The sequence below is a fragment of the Acanthisitta chloris genome, unplaced genomic scaffold, assembly GCF_000695815.1.
Source record: "Acanthisitta chloris isolate BGI_N310 unplaced genomic scaffold, ASM69581v1 scaffold11824, whole genome shotgun sequence".
Lineage (NCBI taxonomy): Eukaryota > Metazoa > Chordata > Aves > Passeriformes > Acanthisittidae > Acanthisitta > Acanthisitta chloris.
The window spans coordinates 57619-83615 of record NW_008671024.1 but is presented as its reverse complement, the minus strand read 5'-3'; the positions used below and the strand labels follow the sequence as shown (position 1 = coordinate 83615).

The 25997-nt window shown below is 39.0% G+C and overlaps 1 protein-coding gene across 1 annotated transcript in view; it reads right to left on the bottom strand.

The window, feature by feature from the left end:
* NSMCE2 (non-SMC element 2, MMS21 homolog (S. cerevisiae)) overlaps positions 1 to 25997 on the bottom strand; it is a gene marked incomplete at both ends in the record, with an annotated part of 65949 nt that overhangs the window by 248 nt on the left and 39704 nt on the right. The window contains one exon of the mRNA XM_009073930.1: positions 165 to 265. Coding sequence (XP_009072178.1) covers positions 165 to 265 — 101 coding nt within the window. The remainder of the gene's footprint in view (positions 1 to 164; positions 266 to 25997) is intronic.

Below are 25997 nucleotides of genomic sequence, written 5' to 3'. Positions count from 1 at the left end.
CTTACATGTTGTTTTTTTTCCCAAGCAATGTTGCTCTTCTCTGATAACACTTACAGTTTATATTGCCTGTTTTATAACAAGTACTGCAGATTTGTAATAAACAAACCAATGAGGAATATGAAATAACTATTTCCCAATCGATTATTGTAGCAGTGATATCATACCTGTGTAATGGGACAAATAAAGTTCATCTGACTCTGAGTCACAGCTATATCTTCATCAATTTGTTCAATGGTCTCATTACCATTATCTGATTTACGGCGAACTAGAATGGGAAACAAGAAAAGTTTTATTTAGTATTTAATATAGTTAGCCAATTACTTAAACAAATAAAATATAACATTTGCCAAGCACTATTTCACAGTGATATCTAAGATGCCACAATGTCTTTCTGTCATACCCTGAACAAGACTCTTCAAAAAATAATGTACTATAATATCTTTCTGAAAATGTGGATTTTTAAATAGTAACAACTTTCTGTGTGTGTCTATTTATAGACACTGCCAGAAAGGAGGGCTGAGAAGGAGAGCAAGGTGGCCTGAAGATATGCAAAGCCTTTGGTGTTCACTGTTTGAGTTCACCAAAACACAGTAACACCTAGATGAGTCCCCAAAGTCTAATAAAAGATGAGGTGGAGCTTTTGCAGATCTGGCAGTCCTACCCTCAACATCAGTTTAGGTCTGAATGTCATAAATGGATTTGCTACATAGCGTATATGTACTGTATATACTTTAAAAGGAATTTGTACTATTTATCATAACATCATTTGTAAATGATGCTGCTGTATTTTAACAAGACTATAATTAGTGAAAAACAAAAGACAAAAAGTGTTGTGGACAATAGAAATGTTACTGAAGTAACCTTAAGGAGGAGGCACAGAATGAAATACTGACATCTCCCAGAAAACACCTGGTGGCCAAACGTCAGGGAATGAAGGGCAGACAAAACAAGAATAAATCCACCCAGAGCTGGAGGAGATGCAGGTCCCCACCTTTCCCAGAAGAAAGCAAGATGTAAGCAATTCTGTGTACCTGGGGGCATGCAAGTCCAGTGTTCCACACAGAAACTAATTAGCCAGAGTCAAAAGCTGAGACACAGGAGCAGCTTAAGGAGGATATATATATATAAATGTAACCTTAATGACATGTATACACATAGTTTTATCTTCTGCTAACTTTGCTCTGTTGTAAATCTAGGCTTTTAGTTGAATGCATGAACCTTATCTGATAATAACAGGAAACTTAACACCTGCCACAGCTTTCCATTTCTTTGGGGTACTTCTGCAATGTTTTTCCAGCAGTGCCCTGGGCTGCAGTCCTCAGCGTGTCTCAAGCTAAGAGAACATTTTTCTCTCTCACTGCACAGGCTAGTTTGCAATGTAGCAAGATAGGGTTTGGAGAGGATGACATCCTTCAGTGGCCTGTGTTGGCTTTGACTGCCAAGGGGGGAGTGAGAAATACAAGTGAACATGGAGGGCTTAGAGTTACTTCATGATTTGCCTTCTACAGCATCTCAGCCTGGGTTCCCTGTGCTGCTGCTGCACACTATCAGCCAATCTTTGCATCCCTGGTACTCAGTCTTCCACGTCTATTAGAGACCAGTGTTTCCTAACCTATGGTCAGTCCCGCGTGCCTGTATAATACCGTCACCTTCCGGATGATAACAGGAGACATCACTCATGGAGCAATCAAAATGTCTCACACCCAGTCCAGGCCAGGCATGCTGCCATGTGAGCCAGCACAGCTCTGGCTGAGGTGCCCTTGGCATCAGTGCTGCAGCCACTGCTCCACCATAGCACCTTTTGGTATGACAGGCCTATTTCCATACTTTTTTTTTCCTCCTGAACAGAGCTTACCCTTCTTTCCATTCCAATATTCCATGCATTCAGGAATGTTTCTGGCCCAGGTACAGTGACATGGGATATTGGGGTTGGAAATAAATGCTCTTTAAGGTCCCTTCCAACCCAAACCATTCTATGATTCTACTCCTGTAAAGACCAAGAGAATACTAAGGCAACCATCGAGGGTATTTCTTTTACTAAGGCCTCATTCAATCAACATGTGTGTACATGCAGGGGCAACAAGAGCTCAAATGTCCAAAGTCAATAACACTTTCAAGGCTTTCATCTCCAAGAATGTGAGCATACCTTCACCAGATACAGACCCCCTAACAAAGGTAAACACTTGCAAATCAGAAGGAAAAAGTGAGCACAATTGAACTGTGTATACTAAAACTGCAATGGTTTGCACACCAGGAAAAGATTCGCATCATTTCCCAGTTTTCAGAAAAAGCCCCAACCTGTCACATATTATTCTTAGGTTGCTCATATAGAAGATTTATTCTATCATAAACACAGAGTATATGAAGAAAGTACAATTTGTGGAGGAAAAAAAAAAGTGGTTTTTTTTTTTAAATTAAGCTTTTTAAATACAAAGCAATGGATGAAATCCCACTGAGACAGCAAGGCTAAGCAATATTGTGAATATTGGTAGGTGTCAGCTTTGGCATGGCTGCTTTACTTATATATCATACTGATTTTTTTTCTATGAGTAATGCCAACAAAGAACAAGAGATTCAGAATTTCCTTAAAATCACCATTCTGCAAATTTTGACATACTGCAGCTCTAATCTTTCCTGTGGAAAACATGTGGAAACTCACATTTTTCTATACTGTACTTTGTTTCAACCCATAAACTTGGCATGTAGTTCCAGTTCACCAGGGCATTGTGTTTGTCAGTGACATTAGAATGCATCAGCACTAGCAAGATCTAGGACAGGTGATTGCTTACAAAGGATGAATTTTTTTGGTATCAATATGTAGATGCCAGGGAAGGTGGATGAAGTTTTAAAATGTGGGACTTGTGCCTGTGACTTTACTTCTAAAGCTCAGCACTTCACATTAGGCATGTAAAGTGACTTCTTCTGGAAGAGTATTCGTCTTATGCAGCACATTCTGATTTTGCTAATGAGTCACCACTTCCCTCATCACTTCTGTGTATGCTTACTTAGGTACAGACACAAGAACTTAGGAGACTATGGTAAGCATCCTAGTTTGAAAATATGACTTCAAGCTTAGGTACTGGTGCTTGAGCCTGCCCTGAAGGCCTAAGGTCTCTAAATTATGTGAGCTAAATCACAGGCTGGGATAACTTCTTTCCTATACTGGTTTTGGAGGTGATTTAGATGCCTCATGTTCAGTGGTTGAAATTCCATGAGTTGAGACCTACTCCTTGTAGGTGGGATATATTAATCTTCCTGGATTCAAATTGTCCTCTTGCTGCAAGGTTATGTTAAACACTTCAGGTTGCACTTCATTTGCAATGATTTTGTATACTGTCTACCAGAGTGGGGCCCTGGTTTCAAGAGGTGATCACAGCACAAATGAATCATTATTTAAAATATTTCCTTTTCATAAGCAGCTAATATTTTAAATAATAAATATGGAAGACTGGGATGATGCAAGTGATACCTCAAGCGTGTCAATAGCAAATTAGCATAAATCAGATAAACCACCCACGGATTTGTTGTTATTGCTTGGTGCTCTACATTACAGGAGGAGAGAGAGAGGAATAGAACTCTTTTCAGTGACAGTACATTTTGCAGAGATCACAAAAGACACACACATACATCCTGAACTGGTCAGTAAGATGCTCTAAACTGTAGGTCTATACCTGTAAACTCATATTGGAAGATTTTTTTATTAAAATCAAAGGAATTTTTTACCAAATGAAATGTGTAAAAGTTTGGAGGATCTAAATTGCAAGTCTGACTATTCTATAGAAAGAAGAAATAAAAACACTGGGTCAAACATATTCAGCTAAGTCAAGTTGCATTTTTGTAAAATTGAGTTTTCCTTGCAAATTAAAACCAGATGCAGAAAACACTAAGTTATTGTTCCTGAAATTCAGACATTGCCTTAAGTAACAGAAGTACATACCTCTATTTTGGTAGTCTGAGAGATCATATTTTAGGCATCTTAACAGTTTCTAGTTTTCCATTCCAGCCAATTGAAACCTGTTATGAGTATTAGTAACACATTTTCTATCTGGCTATCTCAGCAATGATGTTTACAGCTGATTAGTGCCCACTGTTGTAATAAAACTGCGTTCTCATAATGGTCGCTATTTTTGGTAACACATCATAATGAATTTTGCTAGTGCCAACTGTTTTTAACTTATTCATTTTTAATTAAAAGCTGGTAGTACTTTATATCTATATCACTTTCATCTCTTGATAAAATTGTGACTAATATGCCTTAGCTCAGTTTTTACCTACTCTGCTGAGAGAGACCGAGAACTTTTAAGCCAACTTTTACAAATAAGAAGACCATAGTGCAGAGACAGTAACTGCTAGATTGTGAATGATATTAAGCATGGATAGTATACACATTCAAAAAAGCATGACAGGAAAGATCCTCTCCATTGTCACTGTCACTTCTGTGACCAACAGACTGCTGTCTGCTCTGTGCTCCCAGTGCCAGCAATGCCCTCTCCTCAATTCCTGTTTCTCGAGCCTGGCCCTCAGTCAATGCATCTTGCAATGTAAACTTCATTTCTTTCCTTTTGTGCAGGGCTGTTCTGTCTTCTCACCTGCCACCAGTCAGACACTAATCCTGGAAATCAAAGGGTAACGTTAAGCGTGTGGGATTGAGTCTTTGTAAGGCTGAGCCACCAGACAGACAAGGTCCTGGCTCCCAAGAGGGTCTATTGTACTGCTGACTCCATAGAAATAACAGCAACTCATCCAGGCTGGGAAAAATCCTATCTCTGAGAGCTCCAAGAAAAACATGAATGTTGTGAGGGCAAGTCAAATGCCAAGTGTTCCTGCCAGCAGGACATGAAAAATAATGAAAGGTGGGGGAGGTGAAGGACATCATCACATCCAAGAGTTATGTTCTTAGAGTCAGAAGGCATCTAGGGTGAGGAAAGGCCAGGGACAAGTCTAAAGGAAGGAACTGACACTGTTGAGACCACCATGGGCAATGCTTAGGAGTAGTTCAGCATTCCTGTTACTGCTGTGAATTTGGGTTAGCCTTCAGATCCAGAGAAGCAGACTGGAAAAACTGTCCAGTGTCCTTCCCATGGGATGGATCTGCAGTAAATACTGTAGGAGTGAAAGAAGAGGGGAAGCACAGAGTAATGCCTTCCTGGCAAACTTTCCCAGTCTCTAGCAATTTGTGGCCAAGGACTTCCTGAGTCAGAGGTAATATCTTTGTACTTAATAAGCCCTGGAGTTTTCCTCCAATGAATTTATCTAAACTTGGAGGGGAATTTCGGCCTGGGCCTTTCAGCTTGATGTGAGACAGTTATCTTTGCTAGAAAGGTTAGCAACAGTTTAATTTTCCTTGAAAATTACTGCAGAGGCTGCAGGTTACAGTTTAATTTGATTTTTAAGAGGGAAAATAAGGTGTGCAAGCTACAGCTGCAGTCAAACAGTTCAAAGGCTTTCTGCTTTTGCCAGAGGCATGCAATAGTTTAATTTGCCAACCAAGCCAAACTAGGCTTTGCATTAAAGTACATTACAATTTGATTACTTGCTGGTGTTGCAATACAAAGTTGATCTAAGGAAGGTGGCCTCTAACATGTTGCTCCAGATTGCAATTGCAAATTTACTTGCTCCTGCCCAGGCCAAGCAACTTGCTGGTAATTTACTACCAAATCCCTTGTATGTGACCTGTTTGACAGATACCTATGTAAGAAGCACATAGACATGCATTTGGTCAATCCAAAATAAAATGACAATCCTGTAAATATAAGCCATTCTTATTTTCCTGTAGTGTGAAAGACAAATTAGATGAACAAATAAGCAAATTGTTCATTCCTTTACATAACAGTGGGGGAGGGAGGGAAAGGATAGTGTCAATCCTCTAAAAATTCCTTTAATGCCATCGAATTCATAGCACTTGCATATTTTACAGTATTTTGTCCCACTAAGCTACAGGTCTTTTAAAATACACTATTCCAAATGGGAATACTGTTCCCATTTTATCACTACTGGGTAGAGCTGCTGGATGCTAGTTTTCCAGAATGACCTTAACATGATGAGAAACTGGTTTGATGGAAATGTTATGGGACACATGTTACAGAAACGTAAGTGAAGGAGATGGAAAGACACAACTAGATACAATTTTCTTTTTGATGTATTAATAAATAAAATGTGACTACAAATCCTAGGGAAAAAAAACAGCAAAACAAACTGTGAAACCTTCAGCTCACACACTATTCGAAGTGAGAGGTAAGACATGAGCTTTGCCTTTAGATTTTGGGAAATTCAGACTATTGTGCAGTGGAAGCTGTCTCTTTAGAAATGTGAACAGAAAGGATATTTGATTATATACCACACAACACAGATGGTTTGGTAGGCAAACACAGAGGCAGCTTTCTTGCTCCCTCTGTTACTGCAAAGAAACATGAGAGATCCACACTTCAAAGCTCATAGATGACATTTCAAGCTGCAGTTTCCTCATCACTGTAGCCTAGACTCAGACTGAAGAAACTCCTGGGGGAGATGAAGATTACCTAGAAAGATGTCACAAAGGCTCATCAGTAACCTCAGAGCAGCCACTGTTTCTGGAAAAATCTAAGGTGGCCATATTCTTCCATCTTAACTACCATCACCCACGATGGCATGTAAACTTAACAAGCAAATTAAGCACCAAAGACTTGCTGTAAATAAACCAAACTGATAAACTGGCTGCTTAAATGACCAGGAAACTCTAGGTCCATGTGAAAGTATGCCAGGCATGTGACAATGGAGCAAAAGCATCACAGATGTCACAGTGTGAGCAAAGCAAGAGGAAAACTAGAATATCTTATGAGGGAAAAATATATCAGACAAAGATACTAAATTGCAAATATATGTAAAGAACATTTTTATTACTTGGCCTTTCTCTTGCTCTTCAAAAGAAAAAATGGCTGAGCAATCACTGTTTCATGTAGTATAATGTATAAAGGTAATTTCCACGCTTAGAGAGCATCATTTCATATATTGGAGATGAGAAGAATATCACACACATTTAAAAAATGAAGACATTCACTCCAGACACATGAAAGAAAAAGTTGCAAAAGATGCAACCCCAAAAAAAAAAAAAGCCTACCATTTCATTAGAAGATGAACCACTTTCCATTACTAACATTGTGGTCAGATTCTGGAATGTCACTGATGCAATGCTAACCATCAAATGACATGAACATGTAGGGCTTGCCTACACAGGGAAGTTGTTGCAAAATAAGCGAGGGTGTGAATGCAGAATGCATTAACTACTTGGCATGAAGTCACTGTGTGGACGCTCCTATTCTGCACTAGGAGTGCCTTTTGGCTCTTTAGCCTAATCCACTTCTACAGTGGACTTGAGGAAGGCACTGTTAATTCTGGGCAGGAGTAGTGAGAGGACAGCTGTCGGTATTAACAGCGGTTTGGAGTCACATCCATTTATGCCTGAGTCCTTAGCAGTCCTTGGATGGTCTGTTCTGTAAATCTGACTCAAGTTTTCTCAGAACAATGCATGTCAAGTGTTCTCCACAAGCAGAAGCCATGTCTATGACATCTCTGAACAAAAGGTAACATCATGTATCTTGTAACCTCTATGGCTGGGGGTCACTTTGTCCATTTCAGTATGTCACTTGTGCTTTTTTGCAGTCATTCACTTCTGAAAAAGTGAAGTGGTGGCAGATTTTCAAGAGGAACAAGCTTCTTCTAGAAAACACTCATGGACAGAACTGTTCTGGGGTAACAGAGGGACAGAAGACAAAAAGAGCAGTGATCAGGCAAACAGACCAGGTCCATCCAACATGCTGGTATGGAATCAGCGAGCAGAAAGGCCCCAAGATACCCCAAATGATCACACCTCTAGAAGATTATCATTCAGATTATGGTCTCAATGTCTCTTCACATGTTCCTCACAAAACTTTTTGACAAGGACTTCACTGTTTCCTATCCTAAACAGCTGTGTTGAAAACACCCTTAAAAACACCTTAAAATTATGTGCCCTGGTGCCGTGAGAGTGGTGACTAGAGATGCATGGAGTTTGTCATGTGTTGGGGATGTTGGTAGGATGTTGGGTAGGAATATTTATGAAGCTGTAATCCCTGAACATTATCCTGTTGATTTTGTGATTGGCAAGGATGACACCAACTCAGCAGTACTCAAACTGCAGGGAAAGCACAGGAAAGAGCAATCTCTCACCTTTGGGAATGGGCAGGTTTGTAGTACAGAAAACCAGCCCTACTGCCCCTTTCCCCCAAAGGAAGCTGGAGAGGCACATCTGCCTCTCTTTACCAGGAAAAGACAGATGTACGATATCACTTTTGAATAAAACCTTGAGTGCAAATAAGAAAAAGTGAAAACAAAATGGTGGGGACAAATTATTCTTTTCTCCACCCCCTAAAGTCCAGTGTTGAAGCACTTGAAAGAAACTTTTAGGTGAGATATTTTATTTCAAAATTAATATTAATGAAGACAGCATTTGCAATTCTGTTCTTAGTGACGCATTTCAATCCTTCAGAGCACTTTCTAAAACTCTTATCTGCTTCCAACATGAATTTACCTCATTTAGAAATATAACATCAACTGATCACAATTCAGTGTGCAGTGAAGCACTGTGTATATATCCACATAACCTTTTGGAGCTTTATTATTAAGATATATAAAGAGGGAAGTTGTGTTCATTTCCCAAGCTTTTTCTATAGAAATATTTTTTTTCTGTATTTTGCATATAAACTTTACCACTCCAGTTATTCTGAATTATTTGCACTGCTTGGAATGTTTCTGCTGAAGTGGCCTCTGGAATGGGCAAGAAGACTCAGCTGGTCTGCATGTCACAGTCATTACTGCAGCAGCATCTCAGAGCCTGTCACTGCTCTGGGCACAGGCTGAGTACCTGCTTGGGGCTACATCTCCTGCTCTGCTCCTGCCTTTGGTCACCAGCCCACGGCCCCAGTAACCTCCTTAGAGGAGGAATTTTCCTAAAGCAACAAATTATTTGTGGAAGTACTAACACCCAATTCCTTCTTCTCTTGAACACAAAGCACTATAAACAGAGGTCAATTAGACTACCACAACCATTTCATTGGTGGAAAACTGAGGCACAGAGCTGGAATATGTCTGGAACCACTCACACATTTTGTGTGCTAGACCATTGTCTGTCCCATTAGACCACACTGCTTTCCCCTGAGTAACTAAGGCTAAGAACAGTTTCCAAATACATTCTTAGTGAATGCATCAGTTCCACACTAAAAGCAAGTAATACAACACAGAAAACAGTATCTTCTAGTAATTGCACAATATCTGGTTGTTTATTTTGAGAAAACTAACACTTGCACTGTAGAACACATGATCATCTTCTGGTAAGTCATATTTATGGAATAGTGCTTCTTTGCTAAACAAATGAGAAAAGGGGGAAAAATCAACATTTAATTCATATCAAAACAAGTTAAGAAATAAAACTGAGGTTTGTTGTGTTTTGTTTTTTCAAAGAGGAACTTACAGATCTACTATTGCTCAATCATAGAACTGCCAGGCTTTCATTTAGGTTAAGGCAGGGTGGCATATTGCATGTGTGTCTACTAATACATTCTGCATGAACTATGCTGTGCATACTGAGCAGCTCTTCACTATAATAATCCTCAGTAAGCCGTTCCCTAAAAGAAAGAAAAAGTGTTGCTAATCCAAATTTATAGAGCATCCTCCAAAACAATGTCACAGGAGGCTGGTGCAGCTAAACATAACACTCTATGGGTTAGGAACAGCTGAACAATTATTCTTCTCAACCTGTCCCGTGAGGTAAGATTAGACTTCTTGAATGGCAGTCAGTAGAAAATATCTAATGCCAGAGCCCTGAGCTATAAATACTCATGGATTATAACTGCAGCAGCCTAGTAGCTTCTGATGGTAATTGCTAGTTAATTTTAAGTCTGATTGATATTTATTTTAAACATCTTTCTGCAAATTCAGCCAGGAGTATAACTGGCAGAGTGCATCTTCATTAATGCTACATGCATCAGAAAACTATTATCATTCTATAGGTGTCTTTGATACAGCAACACGTGTGTTTCAGATTTCACCTTGACATTCTGCACAGTGCAGATAACAGACATTCTGGAAATGACTGCTTTATGGCAAACGTACTGGGGAGATTGTGAGGGGCTTAACTAAGGTCAAGCAAGAGGCAAAGTCTTTTAAATTCTCAAGGTCTATCTATGCCTACAGTTTCATCTCCAGATCAGGTTTAATAGGGGAGTGAATTGGGACAGAGAAAGGACTTGAATACCCTCAGCACAGATGCACACAGCAAGAGAAACAAAAACAGCAGAGCAGGAACAAGGGAAGCTAACGTTGAATTAAGGAGACAGCAGTTGCAGTGTCACTTCTGCTACCTAATAGGGATAATGAGCACATAGTTAAATCACATGGCATCCTGCACAGTCTTCATCTTTCTAGCAAAGTTAACATTACACTTGCTATTTTAATCTTACAGTTATTACCAGAATAGAATAATGTTATAGTTATCTCTTTAGGAACTATTAACTTTCCTTGCACTCTTTGGCTAGCACATCAGCTCTTGCAGAAACACATACAATCCCTACACATATACTGAGAAAGAGCAAGATTTTATATATTGAAATATATAGCTTAATATAAGTGAAACAATCAAACTGCATTAATTAAGGAAGGACATCAAAACTGAATACAACAGAGCTACACTATGGAATCACCACAACAGAGAAGGTAAGGCACAGCCTGGTTTTGTCAATGCTCCTTTCACATCAGAAATCAAGCACAGTCTTGCAACTCAGAATTTAGGTTAGGTCAGTGTTACTGGGGCTCTCTGGTTTGTACAGGTAATTACAAGATTAAAGATTCCTCCTTTTCTACACATTTAGCTGCAGCTAGTAAAAATGTGGAGGAATAGTCCTTCAAGGACTGAATCAGTATATAAAGGGGTGACTCTAAGAAAGATGGAGAAAGACTTTTTACCAGGGCCTGCAACGACAGGACAAGGGACAGTGGATTTAAACTGAAAGAGGGTATGTTTAGGTTGGGTGTGAGGAAGATATTCTTTATTGCGAGGGTGGTGAGACACTGGAACAGAGAAGCAGTGGATGCCCCATTCCTGAAAGTGTTGAACATACCTTTGAACAACCTGATTTTGTCGAAGATGTCCCTGCCTATGACAGGGTTTTGGAACTGGACAATCTCTAAAGGTCCCTTGAACCCAAACCATCTATAGTGTTTCCCTGATTCCAAGCTTTTATTTGCAGATACCAGCACTGGCAGGTACAGCTCTCTGGGATCAAATACCACCTTGATATGGCATATATACCAACACTAGAACTTAGAAAATTATTTGTTAGATTAAGAAACTGAAAAACACTTTCAGTAAAGACCATAAAGGGGCTCTATCTTTTAAAAAACACAACAACAGCAGATGCTAGCTATAGACAAATGGCACAGTTAAGCTCTCCCCGTGACAAAACCCACTCAGTCTTAACTGAAAAACTGCTGCCACCATAAACTTCCTAGAGGTGTCCTGCTAGTTTGTTCTCTGCAGAGCTGATCGTGGAACAGCATTCCAATTCATTTAAAGGAAAACATATAAAGTATCAAAAGGGCTCTTCGAAGGGCACATACTTGAATAATAGCTATTTCTAGGCGGGGAGCACAGGGGAATCTGGCAAACAGCAGCCAAGTGTAGGCCGGTTTTGTAAACATAGGAAATGATTGCATCCAAACTTTCAGCTGCTTGGGGTGCTGGCCACCCATATATGACAAATATATAAAAAAAACAAAACAGGGAAGAGTCACCATGTTAGTGGCACCCACAGGCATGTGGAAAGGGCAGTCATTTAGCAGTAAGCAGAGTTCCTTGGGAAGTGACAGTCTTTGCAATCATGCATTCCTGGGTTACTACGTTTGGCCTCTGGCTGGTACAGCACAGAGCTTGAAACCAGGAGCTCGATTATCACTGACAATGCTGATCTGGAATTTCAGGAATGGGTTGTAGTGGGTCCCGGGAAGCAAACAGCATTTATGAAGTGAAGAAGCACTCCATACCTTTGCCAACAGAGAATGTTATGTTGCTCCACGATGTTGCAAGAGCATGCAAGCAGTGTGGGAAAAGTGCAAACAGAGCTGGTGCAGTAAGAACTACAAACAGCATCACATTATTAACCAGGGAGGCAGGAAGGCACTCCGTGCCAGAAAATATCCTTCAGAAAATTATTGCAATTGGACTGTAAGAAGCTAAAGGATAACAAGGTAGTAAGAGGCAGTCAGTGTGTTTCTTGCCAGATCAAATCATGCCAAAGTGATCTAACCGGCTTCTCTGATAGATGAACTGTCCCTACTGGACAAGAGAAGTCAGCTTACATACATATCCTGATTTTAATACCACTTTTGATGTTTTCCACATGACATTCTCCCAAGCAAACTAAAGAAATCTTCACCAAGATCCAAGAAACAACACAATAATTAAGCTTTCTTCTGATTATAGTTTCTTTTTTTCCTAAAACAGAACACTGGTGTAACAATCATTATCGTAATGCCTAAAAACCATAATGGAGATCAAACAAGATTGTACAAGACACTATACACATTCATGAAAAGACAATTCTGGCATTGCAGAGCTACAGCCTAAACAATCAGGACAGACAAGAGAAGATCATACCAGCACTGTCAGAGATGGGAAACTGAGGCAGAAGAAGATTAAGAGCCTGATTTTCAAATGAGCTCAGCATATTTCTTGCTGAGCTTGCTTGAAATTCTGGCCATAATCAACATCATGGAAATCACTAGATACTGAGCTCCTTTGAAACTCCAACTTCAGTATGAAAATTTGGCCCCAGAGGTCTTTTGAAAATCAACATCAAGAGGCTTACCCAAGGTCACCCAGGAAGTCGGTGGCAGGGCTGGGAACTGAACATACATCTTCTGACTCCCACTCTGGTGCATAAATAATGTCTCCCTGTGTTCTGTTTTAATTAGCTATGGGGAGATCTCAAACCAGAGAATGCTTTTGAAATGAAAGAAAAGAAAACTCTCTCAAGTGTATTCAGTTCCCTCTTAGGAGCATCAGCACAATGGGCTACCAGCGACTCACAAGCAGAAGGGATTTCTAGCTTCTTTAACAGGTCCCTGTTTTCCTTGGAGAAGATACACTGATGTTTACTTTTCATATATAAAGGGATTCATTGGAGAAGTGCTCACTTTTCCTCTAATAATACTTTTTTTTTTTGACTTGCACTATGCCTCTGACCCATACAAATATTTTTCCACTGACAAATGAGGATAGAAAAAGGAAGCCTGCAGAGTGCAAAGGCTCCTAAGGATTAGTAGACAACCTCTGGGGCAAGGAGTGGAGACTTATGGTATTGCTTATTATTACTACATTTTTCCCTAGGTAGAGAGAGTTGTTTGAAGTGGTTTCCTTGCTAATGCAGTGGCAGAGCAAACTATTTACTTTGCATGTATATGTGGTTGCTTCAGTACCTCTCCTACTGTTCCTGTGGAACACCTAAGATGCACTGTTTGCAACAGTCCACAAGTTCTTTCTGGAACATTTTGATTCTCCATAATTTCCCCAGCTTTGGTGGCATCCATAGGTCTATAAGAGTCTTCCCTGACAAGACTTCATTGGAGAACTACTGCAGCCATCTCAAGAACAAGGAAATATATAAAATTATAACAAAGGTGGAAAACAAGCCAAGTCTGTAGCAGCTTCTTTTAGCCCAATGCACTTAGCTAAATCCTAGATGTGGCTTTGTTTTGTCAAAGACAGAATACCAGGTTAGTATTTCTATTCATATTTTTTCCATAGAAAGCTTTAGCCTACTTTTCTGTAAAAGTCTATAGAGGTTGATCTGTCAGAAGAGTTCTTCAAAAGGAGGAGCAGGTCATTTCCTCAGCAATCTGACCTTGATATGCTGTCTGTGATCACAGGGGACTCTGAATTCACCGTTGTACACTGGGAATCTCACTGATAAAAGCCAATGAAAATTTTGTCCAGTTTTCCTCAGACAGAAAGCTGCTTGGTGAATAGAAATGGAAACTCTGGCTCATGCCGATGGCTCGAGATTTCATAAAAGAGGAACTGCTGGGTTCATTATTCCCAGATTTCTGTCAAAAGGCTTTCAGTCTTCTTGTACCTCTTTAGTGCTATTTTTCAAATCTGCTGTATACGCTGGGATGAATTTATTTCGGGCTCAGAGCAGAATCTTATTTCTCTGTCAAAATAACCTTCCACTTTTCTACTTCATAATTTTCCCAACTACAAGTTTATGTGTCTAACTGCAATGCTGTATAAGTTTAAAAACAACTTTAGAAGAGCCAAAAAACACTTCACTAAAGACAAAACATAATAGGTATGTGTAGAAAACAGATGGTGGAGTGAGAGTGATGGTGTACAAGCAGCATGTTCATTTCTACAGATTAGCTGGGCATACAGCTTTTACTTACCAAGTAGTTTTACTTTAATCAGTAAAAAGATACTATTAGCTTTAGTTTAGCACTAGTTCAGAGATCACTTGTGTTTCTACAACGGAAGCTTGGAGGAAGGCAAATTTATTTTACAAGGCTCCCTTCCTTCTGGAGAGCGTTCCCCATGAAGGAGTGGCACAAGAAGAAGCGAAGGGACACTTTGGGGAGGGCAAGGGAAGCTGACACACAAGGTTGGCAGTGCTGCCTGAGCAGGAGGGAAGTGGGTGACTCCATGGAGTCGCACCGCGCGCAGCTGGGTGCGGCAACAGTTGGAAGGTCCTCGTAGGCAAAGTGAGAACCTACTCCTGCAAGAGGCCTATCTGTCAGGTTCTTTTTGTCCATCTTATCTGTCTCTTGTTTCACTCCACACCCTTCTTTTCTTTTCTGGCTTTCTCATTGTCTTGTCTCACTTATCTTGGATCGCCAGCATTCTGGGGGAGGGAACACATCTTCCTATAGTAAACAGGCAGTGCTGTTATGGCACTATATGCATAATTAATAACAACTTCTGCAGTATATAAAGTGAAACTTCTCAAATAAACATTAAAAATCAGTTGTGTAGTGGAGAGGATCTCTTCAATTAATGGAAAACATTACTGAAAATCTTGGTGTTTAAGGCTAAAGTGCCTGCTTAAACAAACCACGACCACTGCTAAACACGCAGGTTGCACACGTTCAGGAATGCTGATTGAGCAGGCTTATGTGGGATCATCCAAAACCTTTTGCAAGCTGATGAATCCGAATAATTAAGCTCTCCCTCATTACAGGTGTCCAAAGCACATTAATCAGGTCTCCACAAGAGTAAAGGTCACTCTGGAGACAAGAATACATCTTTGACTAATTGGTTGTTTTGATCAGCTGGATTTGGTAAACTGGAGCTGCACTTGAGATATCAGTATTGACCATACACACTATTATATTCTGCCACACAAGTTATGAATTCTGCTGTCTGCATACTGACCCAGCAATTGATCTTACAATGTACATTATTTTAATCTATCTCGTTTCACTTTTCACAAGCATGAGTTTCTAAGGACCTTACGAAATACTTCTCTTCCAACAGAATCACAAATGGAGTGGGTTTTTTCGTTTTGATTTAATTTTTAACTAATCATCTTGTTGTCACTAAGCTCACTGAAGGATGGAAATCCCTCTTTACATATGCTGCTGTCATGGCCAACATCCTGAGAAAAATTTTGTCTAGTCTGTTGATCATACAAAATTTAAAATTTAAGTAACACTTAGACAAAGCAAATACATGCATGAAAAATCAAATATAACTACAAATATCAAATAATACAAAAATGCTTTTGAAGATGCAGGCGAATTTTTATGTGGAAAAACATAATTAGAATCCTGCTCACACTGATCTAAAACCCTGAAAAGGGGGTAAAAAAACTGGTATAAACCAGTAGCATTAGCACCACCCCAATACTCTCTTGCTTTAATCCTGCAAACATGTCTGACATAGGTAGCCACAGGCACCTTTTCTCATATGCAACATTGTAAAGATCTAGTTATTGAATGCTTGAACCAAACTTCAAGTGGGTTGAGGATTGTCTCTTGGTTAGTAGTACAACATCACAAATTTCTTTCCAGAAGGAATTAACTATCTTGAGATAATGCTATATGTAAATTTTTTTGACATAGAGAACTTAACAATATTAGCAACTTATACTCCAATGTGACTGGAAATGATGAAAACTTCCTTATCAGAAGCCAACAGAAGTTTTAATCCATTGAGCAATACTTGTCATTAGTTCACAAACAGAGAGGTGGAAACACAGAGAGTTATCAACATTTGAGAAATTAGGGAAACTTATAATCAAAATATTATTTTGCAAATTGATTTAAATACAGAAGAGGAATATGTTCAGGCAGGTCTATTTCAGACATTTCATTTCCCTTTGAAACTTAAAAAAAAGAAGAAGCAAAAGAAGACAACAGACATGTCAATGGCTGAATGGGTGGGTCAGTGTTCCTGTGAAATGAATCATACTTTTCATTCAGTTTTATGCAAGTCTTGCTTCAAGCATGCCCATAATTACTATTTGTGGCAATGGCACACCAGTCTGCCACGCAGTCCAGTTTACAAGGATTTGTTAGTTTTCTGAGGGTGCAAATCTCTTTTGGGAAGCAAATTGCAATGTGTGTCCCTTCCTCAGGACGCTCACGAGGGCTGGGAGAGGTGATAAAGAAATCGCAGTACAGAATGGCCAGGAAGGTTCTTATATTAGAACCTATTATACTATTATCTTATAATAGTCCAACTTGCTAATTGCAAATGTACAGTAATCATCAGTATAGACTGAGATAACCATCTAAATCTTGTGGCCAAAGTTAGCTCTGCCTCAGAAGCTAGTACTACAAGGACACATAAACTAACCCAGATTATGGCCTGTCTTTGTCACTCTTGATGTTTTATATAACTTTCTATTAATGCCTTGGTTGAGTATCTGCTGCATAAAATTAAAAGTGATTCTTTTATGGGTGATTCCAGAAAAGGTGCCCAGCCACTGTGTGAGCAGGGAGAGCACCAAGTTAGATGCTGAAGAGTCTTTTGTGCTTCAGGAAAGTCAACTAACTAGCAAAGAGATCTACAACTACCACTGTCCTTGAAACTGCTAAAGATTCACACAGCACATTCTGATGACAGCACTTCATATCTCTAATATTTGGAAGTCTGGTGCTTTATTCTGCAAAAGCCTCCTATTATCAGGGGTTTAGAGTTCTAAGGCTTTTCAGGAGTCCAAAACTCTTTCTTTCACAATGCAATGAGACAGTATTGTTTATTTCAGAATATGTCAGGAAGAGAAAGCAATAGTGCCAGTCTTTCCCTTTCTTTCAGTAACTAAGATAATAAAAATGCTCAGCTACCCTTGGGCAGCTTGCAGCCCTACTAAGGAAAAAGTAAGGGCCATTGATGTCATGAGATGAAGCTGAACCACTGTGTAGCTGGAGCAACGGATTGAAAATGAGAGCCAAAAGCCTGGAGAATGACTTTGCAGCATTCAACTGGGAGGAAGAAAGTTTTCAGCTTTTCCCTTAGCTCCCTGGGTTATTTCTAGTATCTACTCACATGATGTCTAATGTGAGATGCAGTCCTCAGCACCTCGAGAGCAGTACCAGTGCCAATTCCTAGGTGCAGGCCCCAACCACTAAAATGCAAAAGTGTTACTTTTTGCTTGGTCTCCTCCAGCCATCCCTGCTCTTCTTGAAGGGAAGAGCCAGAGAGGGGTCTACAACTAAATAAACAAATGCAGTGTCTCAGTTCAGGCTTTTGGATTGCTCACTGAAGACATGGAAGTGTCTCTCACAGGAAGAGTATAGGGCACAATGCACTAGTTATATTCCTGAATGAGCTACCTATGTGCAAAGGAGAGGCACAGTTTCATCTCCATGTAGCAGTTCAGATCACCTGAGTGTCCTACGTATTCTGCTGCTAAAGCTCATTATGTGTTGTAAATCCTATCCTTAAAGGTCTGCTTCCATTCATTGTACAGCAAATGTAGGTGCCTAACTCAGCATTAGGCATTTTACTGCTTGACTTGGTCTCCTGACACTTTCAAGAAACATGTATCTAAATCCACAATGCCTCCCCAACCACTCTTTTGTTTTAGTCTGGCTCTTTGGGGATCTAAATCCCTAATAGACTTCATGGCATATCTCTCATTTAGCATAGACCTGTGTGTTCTGTGGCAATCTGAATTGCAGACTTTGTATGCTCATTACAATGAAGGAAAAAAAAAGTGGAAAACTAATATGAAAAAAGCTACAAAAACTACTCTTGCTTAGAAAGTAATTGTGGAAAATATCCAACAGTTGAGCTCTAGTGAAAATTTTACTGTGTTGACCAATTCATTCAATCATCCTTTTCTCCTTTTTGCAATTACAAACCTGGAACATACTTATTTAAAAACATACTTTTTCTTTTTCAGATTATCTGTGTTTAAAATATTCAAAATACATAAGCCATGTAATGTAAAACTTCAATCACTGTCTCCTTTTAGGCTGCTTTATTTGTGTGCTAACAATGACAGTTTCTTTAGAGGTAGCCTAAAAAAAGTGAACAACACAAAAGCTTTCACAGACTCTGTTTACAGAACTCTGCTAATTTAACTCTATTAAAGAATTTGTATATTTTATTTTGTCACTACACTTTTATCAGTTAGTGACCTCAACCAGTCACAGCTTCAACTATGACTTGCAATTCTTACAAGTGTCTTTGTTTTTCGAACCTCCATCTTTTCATTTGGTCATGTATCTCAACTTACACAATCGAGGTGGAGAATGGGTTAAGAGCAGCCCTGAGGAGAAAGACTTAGGAGTGTTGGTTGATGTGAAGCTCAGCGTGAGCCAGCAATGTGCATTACAGTCCAGAACGCCAACTGTATCCTGTGTTGCACCAAAAGCAGTGTGGCCAGCAGGTCGAGGGTTCTCACCCTCTACTCTGCCCTTGTGAGACCCCACCTGGAGTACTGCACCCAGCTCTGGGGCCCCCAGCATAAGAAAGACATGCATTTCTTGGAACAAGTCCAGAGGGGGCCACAAAGATGCTCAGAGAGCTGAGCACCTCTCCTGTGAAGACAGGCTGAGAGACAGCCTGGAGAAATCTGTGAGGTGACCTTATAGCACCTTCCAGTACCTAAAGGGGCTACAAGAGAGCTAGAAAGGGACTTTTTACAAGGGCATGTAGTAATATGACAAGGGGAAATGGCTTTAAACTGCAAGAAGGTAGGTTTAGATTAGATGTTATGCAGAAATTCTTAACAATGAGGGTGACAAGTCACCGGAACACGTTGCCCAGACAAATTGTGGATGGTCCTTTTCAAGTGTTCAAGGCCAGACTGGTTGTGGCTTTTGCACCTGGTCTAGTGGAAGGTGTCCCTGTCCATGGCATGTGGGTTGGAACTAGATGCTCACTAGGTTCCTTCCAACCCAAACCATTCCACGATTCTCCCCCTTTCACATACCTCAACACTGAGATTGACATAGAAAAGGCTGAAATACAATGTTTAGGCCAGACTCTACTGTTCAGATGTGCACAATAGCCTATGAAATGAGGAATAAGAAAGTAAAAAATACTTAAGATCTCTGGAATCCAACACCAAACTGAATTAAAAACACCACATTGTCTGCCTGAACTTGAAGAGGGCCATCAGTGATACCTAGGGGATATTCTGGAACCTGGTGACGACAAGAACTCAGGGATGCCATTCCAATGATAGCCCCTTGCTTCTAAGGAAGTCACAGAATAATCTGTTTTGCTTTGTTGAACTGGAAGTTTAGTGAGTGAATACCAGTTTTACACCACTATTCAACAAGCAAATATAGGATATCAACTCATGAGAGTCAGAAGCTAAAGAAAAGTGTATAAATGGAAAACCTACAGCAGAAAGACAAACAGCCTGAAATTTGTCTAACATACTAGTTGCAAGCTGATTTTTAGGCACCTGAACAAAAATGTCCTTATTCTCTAGGTACTCATTTTGCCTAATTTCTTTCACTTGGGCCTCTGTGTTTCTAAGAAATCAGGACACCTACTCACATGTCTAAACACTGGGTCAGTTTATGCCAGAAAATGCTGTAACAGTGAATCGGCATCTCTTCTAAGAAATGGTATTGCTGGTTACCTCATACATTGAATGAAACCTTATGACAAAACTGGCCCTCAGATTAGAACATTAGTTACCTGCGAGCCCAAAAGCATCTACCCATACATTATTTTCCTGTCTTCATGCAAAATGTTCCAAATAAAGTAATTTTTCATCCACATACGAATGCCATTATTTACACAGCCTCTTTCTGCAGACCCGTGTTACTGAAAATATAACAAAATCTTTAAAAGTAAACAGTTACAGTTACCCAAGTGTTTTCACAGTTCAAGAGTATATTAACACAAACTACTGATCTCAGATGGCTCAAAATTATTCCTAAAGTTCACAGGAAAACTGCAAAGAAAGTTAAGTATTCCTGCCATATTTCTCAAAGCGCAGTTAAAAATGTTTGAACTTCTTCCTAGCTTTTGAACGTTTTTGTTCACAACACAAATTAGCATTGTTTGCTCTTAATGATTTTCTCTCAGAGGATCTGCTCTCTGCATCCTGCCAATGGTTCCTGGCGAAGCTCAGCAAGGCCATGGAGCAATCTCCCTGCCATCCGTGGAGACCTGCCAGAAGGGGCCAAACAGGAGTTAAGACTTGACTTGAACAAGTCTCAGTTTCTGTACAGCTCCCTGATTAGATCCTTTGGCTAGTTACCACCATAAATCAGAGAATTATGCTCTGGGGTGGGTAGAGTGAGAGAATGGAAGCAGGGAAGGATCACCATGTATTTTATCTGGTAGATACATGAAGAAGAATTATAAATGCAGGACAAAATGTGAATTAAGTTGTCCTGCTCAGATGGTGTGATTTTCTACAATTCAGCAAATAGAAAGATCCTTTAATACTCTTTGCCCCTCTAAACTCTCTGCCCTTATAAAACTATACAAGAATATATGACTTTGTAAGGATTCCTGGACCTCCCTTAGGCCAGAATAATTTCCAAGAATGATGCTTCATCTGAATTAATTAAACCTCACATTATCACTGTAAATTAGCTCACTCTCTTCCCAAACTATGTTTTCAAAATTTCATACCTTTAATCCTTTACATCACTTCCTAGAGTGTGAACTTACTAAAAGAAATTACGGGCAGAATTATAGCAATTTTCAGAAAGTAAAATACTGTGAAATTTTAAGTATTCAGCCCATAATTTTCTGAGCCAGATGTCTAGTATGTATGTTTTGATATCAAATCCAGCAAACATGATATGACTCAGTTCTGAGATTAAATTAGGCCGAGACATACAGTAAGAATTACAAAGATTAGCAAAATTGTGTTGTAAATAATGATTTAAAGAATATTCAGTATCAGATATTTGGCAGTGAAAAGGACACCATCATGTTGTGGGTTTGACACTTGGCATCCCCATACAAAACTGGGCACATTAAATGCTTAGCAAGAATGAAAAAAAAACCTAAAATTTGCTCAGATCTTATTATTATTACTGAGGAAGTTAACATTTCTAAGGATTTCCTCACAAGCAGGAGCTGAGGTGTAGGAGGTTCCACTTCACAGATCATTAAAAATCATATTTCTGTAGGAATACGGAAAGATTCTTTTATGTACTGAAAATTGGAGAGGACTAAGCAGTAGGATCTGTGATCTCTTCTAGGCATCCTTACTGGAACCGATTTTATTCAACATTTTCATCAATGACCCAGAGAAATGAGAAGGTGGTGACATCTCCAAGTGTGAGGATCCTATTAAACTCTTTCAGGTAGCCAAGTGGTGCCCTGATAATGAGGAACTACCTTAAGACTTTACAGAAGTGGTCAAAAAGGTGGCAGAAGAGCCTAAATGTAGACAAATGTGAAGTGATTAGTAGAAAAGTAGTGTAAACTCAGATCCTGTCATTACAAATCAGGAAAGAGATCTTGGAGCTGCCACTGCCAGTCCTGAAGGAGCTCAATGCACAGGACCAGTCAAGGAAGCCAAGAAGCTGATGGACATCACTGGGAATGGCATCAGGAACATGGCAGTGAGCACCTTCCTGCCTCTACATAAAACACTGGTGTCCCCCATTTAGGTGTGGTTCTGGTTTTTGCAACTTGACAACAAGGTGGAGTTACAAAAGGTACAGAAAAGGGCAACTAGAATGATCAAGGAGAGGAACAAAGTGCTTTACGTGGAGAGACTGAAAATGGTGAAACTTGTAGCCTGGAATTGAGCCTGCAGAGCCTGTGAGTGATGAAAACAGGAAAACAGGCATAGGAGAAGAAAGGGGAAGAGGCAGATTTGGGTAACAAGTAAGTGGGAATGCACAGGGGAGATGAATTGGGCAAGAATTAGGATGGTAAGATGAAAAATATAGTAGCAGTTGGGTTGCAGGAGAAGAGGTGGGAGTGACAGCCCGAAACAGGGGCTGGGCTGAAGAATGTCAGGAAAAGCTGGAAAGGGTAGCAGGAAGAAATATCAAAGGCTGCAATAGGAGATTTTCTACAAATTCAACATTTTTTCCTGGAGTGTGAAATGAAACTTGAAATTCCAGATCCTCAGCACTGGGAAAATCTCTCACTAGTGGCTGGTCAGAAAACAGAACCATAAACTGTTGCTTCTGCTGGTATTTCTTTGTCTTAGTGGCAGGGAACACCATATAACCACGTTCCAAATCAGCTGATAACATGCAGGCTCAATACAATTTTATCTTTTTTTAATCTTTTCTGTATAGTTCCATGTGAATTAACATATTGAAAGGGAATTTCTTTTACAGTTCTTGTTCTCTCCCACTCCTTCCCAGCAGGTTTGCAGGTATCTTCTCAAGAGGTGAGGAAGAGCCACCTTCACCATTCTGCTTTATTGCTTACAATGGAATACAATTATTCAACATTTCTGGCATATCTTTTCAGCCCCCACACCACTCTCACCCCTGAAAATAAGTCAAATTCACTAGTTTTCATTCTGAGTCGGAATAAAAAATTGGATTTTTTTCTCAACCAATTCTAATCTTAATATATCTGAGATCAAACCCAATAAAAAACCCCCAACAAAAACCCAACAGAACAACACCAACATTACACAAATAAAAAGCAATGCCATTTCTTGTATTTCTTAAGTTTCAGTGCTAAAATTTTCATCGTGCAAGTCTCGTATGAGTTTGTCATGTTGTGGCATTACAATACAGATGAAGTGGGGTAGTGGACTAGCAGAAGGTTGGTAGGTGGTAAAGAAGGGAGGAGTAAGGCATAACAATGAGACATATTTCTGAAGTTTTATAAGGCTATTTCTGTGACATTTCAATGAATCATTTTCCAACATCAATAAAACTTACAAAATACTCAAGCCTGTTTATTAGCCATTATAATAATGGATAATAAACTAACAAGGGATTCCTTACATCTCTAAAAGGGAGTTGTCTAACTCCACATATGCTTCTCAGTATACGGTCCTCATGGAAATACAATGGCCTTTGTTCCATTTTAAAAAATTCAAATACTAAGACTTTTATAAAAACCCTCATTTTGAAAATACCTCCTTTTCCCAGTTGAAATACTCATACCATTTGTGGTGAGCACTCCTTAACCCCTGTAGAAAAGTGGGAAGCTCTGTACAATCCTGATAAGATCAGTTTTACAAAAGAGTATGTCTAAACACTGCTTACATGAAAGATTTCAGTTTACAGGAAAGAAAGGGAAATCCCCACTGAAGGAATTGCACAAGATGTACCAATTAAAAGGTATAACGTTATGACAGAAGGATAAGGTTTTATTTTGGTTTCTGGTGACTGTATGAACCGCAGAGACAAGGCTTCAACAGGTTGCACTCTACATATGTAACTGGTGTCAGGAGGAAGTAAACTCACTACAGCAACCTTATAGGGACAGATAATCCGAGCATTTGTGTGAAAAGAAATGGGTATTGAAAAATGGAAGGAACACCTGTAAATATAAAATACAAAACACCAGAGAGAACATTACAGAACTGATCACTTTTTTCCTCATCAGGAAACCAGAAAACGGATTTACGCTGGTGACTACTGTGACAAATCTAGTTCTAAGAGCTGCTTACATACTCTTTAATAAAAAATATTCCCAAATAGAATACAACATTTTACTATGACATATATAGCTGATAATTTTACTGAAAGCAAAATCAAAAAGGCATGGAAGTTAAAAATGTTTCTCTATGCATTTTGAACATATCCTTTTGATCTACATCTAAGTAAGTAAATGTCTTTTTAAAAATATTATCAAACTAAAAAATCTTCTAAGTTAATTATCCACATCCAAATATAATTCCATTCATATTTATTCATATCTATAGTTTTGACTCGAATAACAAAATATTTCAAAACAGCAAGTATGATTAAATACTTCCACCTTGAAGCTCTGGAATTGTGCAATACTCTTCTGAAACGTCTTGCTAGAATACTCTGACACCACTTGTGTCATGTCCTTTATTTTAAAACCATGCAATTAAGAAAGTATTCATCTAAATCTGCTGCCAGTCCTAAGTGCTCCTGTGTGTTCCCTTATAAAGACATTATCTACCCCACGCAGCCAACACAAACTACTTTCTGTATATATTTCTTCCCAAATTATGATTCATTGGACTGTCCATATTTTGTGTTACATTTTTTAAGTCCTGGAATCCAATAAAGAGAGATGTCATATCAAGAACATTTGTCAACAGGGTAACTTTCTAAAGTACATAGTTTCTTTGCTAACAGTATTTCTACATATCATAAACCTCTCAGGCAGCAGGAGAAATCTATTTCATTGCTACAAAGAGAACGACAAACTCAATTAACTTCTTCCTGTGATTTTAATGACTACTCATCTAAAATCCAGTGATGTAAAACATCAAATAAATCTTAATAATAGCTGCACTGTATTCACTACATGAGAGTTCTCCAGTCCTCCGTTCCCATTACAGTCCAAATATTTCACAATCATTTTGAGCAGATGAATGGGAAGAGCTATCTAACTTTGACAAGGCTATCATCTCCTATGAGGATAGCTTAAGATCTACTTAATAGTTTTGATGTTCTAAATGCCTCAGACATAACTTCATGCATCAGTTGTTTCACAACTATCTTCTCAGGTTTTGTTTTGGTTTGGCTTTTTTCATATTAAAAGTTTCTATATAAGCTTAAATTTGTTTTTATTAAGCCAGTAATTTAACTTGCAGCCTTATTTTCTGCCTTATTTTAGCTTATTCCTCTTATTTTCTGCCTTATTTTACGTCTCTTTATTTTGTCAGAAAAAGAATATTTTTGTGTTGTTCTTGTGTAATGATCTTGTATATCATGTACTGACAGTTTTTAAAATATCAAGCACAATAATGTTAGAGCACTTCAACAGTATGAAAAAGAAACTCATTGATTTAACCATTTTATATGCAGAACCTAAATCTGGGAGATTAGTACTTGCCCATAAATTCTCCAGGAAGTTATGAAAGGGGAGAAAGCTAACGAATCTCTAATACACATAATTTATGGTTTTGCTTTTAAAACCAAGAGGAACTTTGTACTTGAAGCCAAATTAATTCTTTATATTTGTTTTACAAATTTCGAATGGGTTTGCTTGAATCTTCTGAAGGCTCAGTGTGGATCTGGGAGATTAGTACTTGCCCATAAATTCTCCAGGAAGTTATGAAAGGGGAGAAAGCTAACGAATCTCTAATACACATAATTTATGGTTTTGCTTTTAAAACCAAGAGGAACTTTGTACTTGAAGCCAAATTAATTCTTTATATTTGTTTTACAAATTTCGAATGGGTTTGCTTGAATCTTCTGAAGGCTCAGTGTGGAGCACATGAATATAACCACCACTTCTCTTTCCTGAAGATAAGCCACGTGCATTACGAAACAAACCTTTAATTACAGTTTCATACTTGAAAAAACATGCAACATGAGGTCTGTGTTATTGTCAGCAGAAGATAGTTGCAGAGCAATAAATAGATCAGTCTTTAGCATTTTAT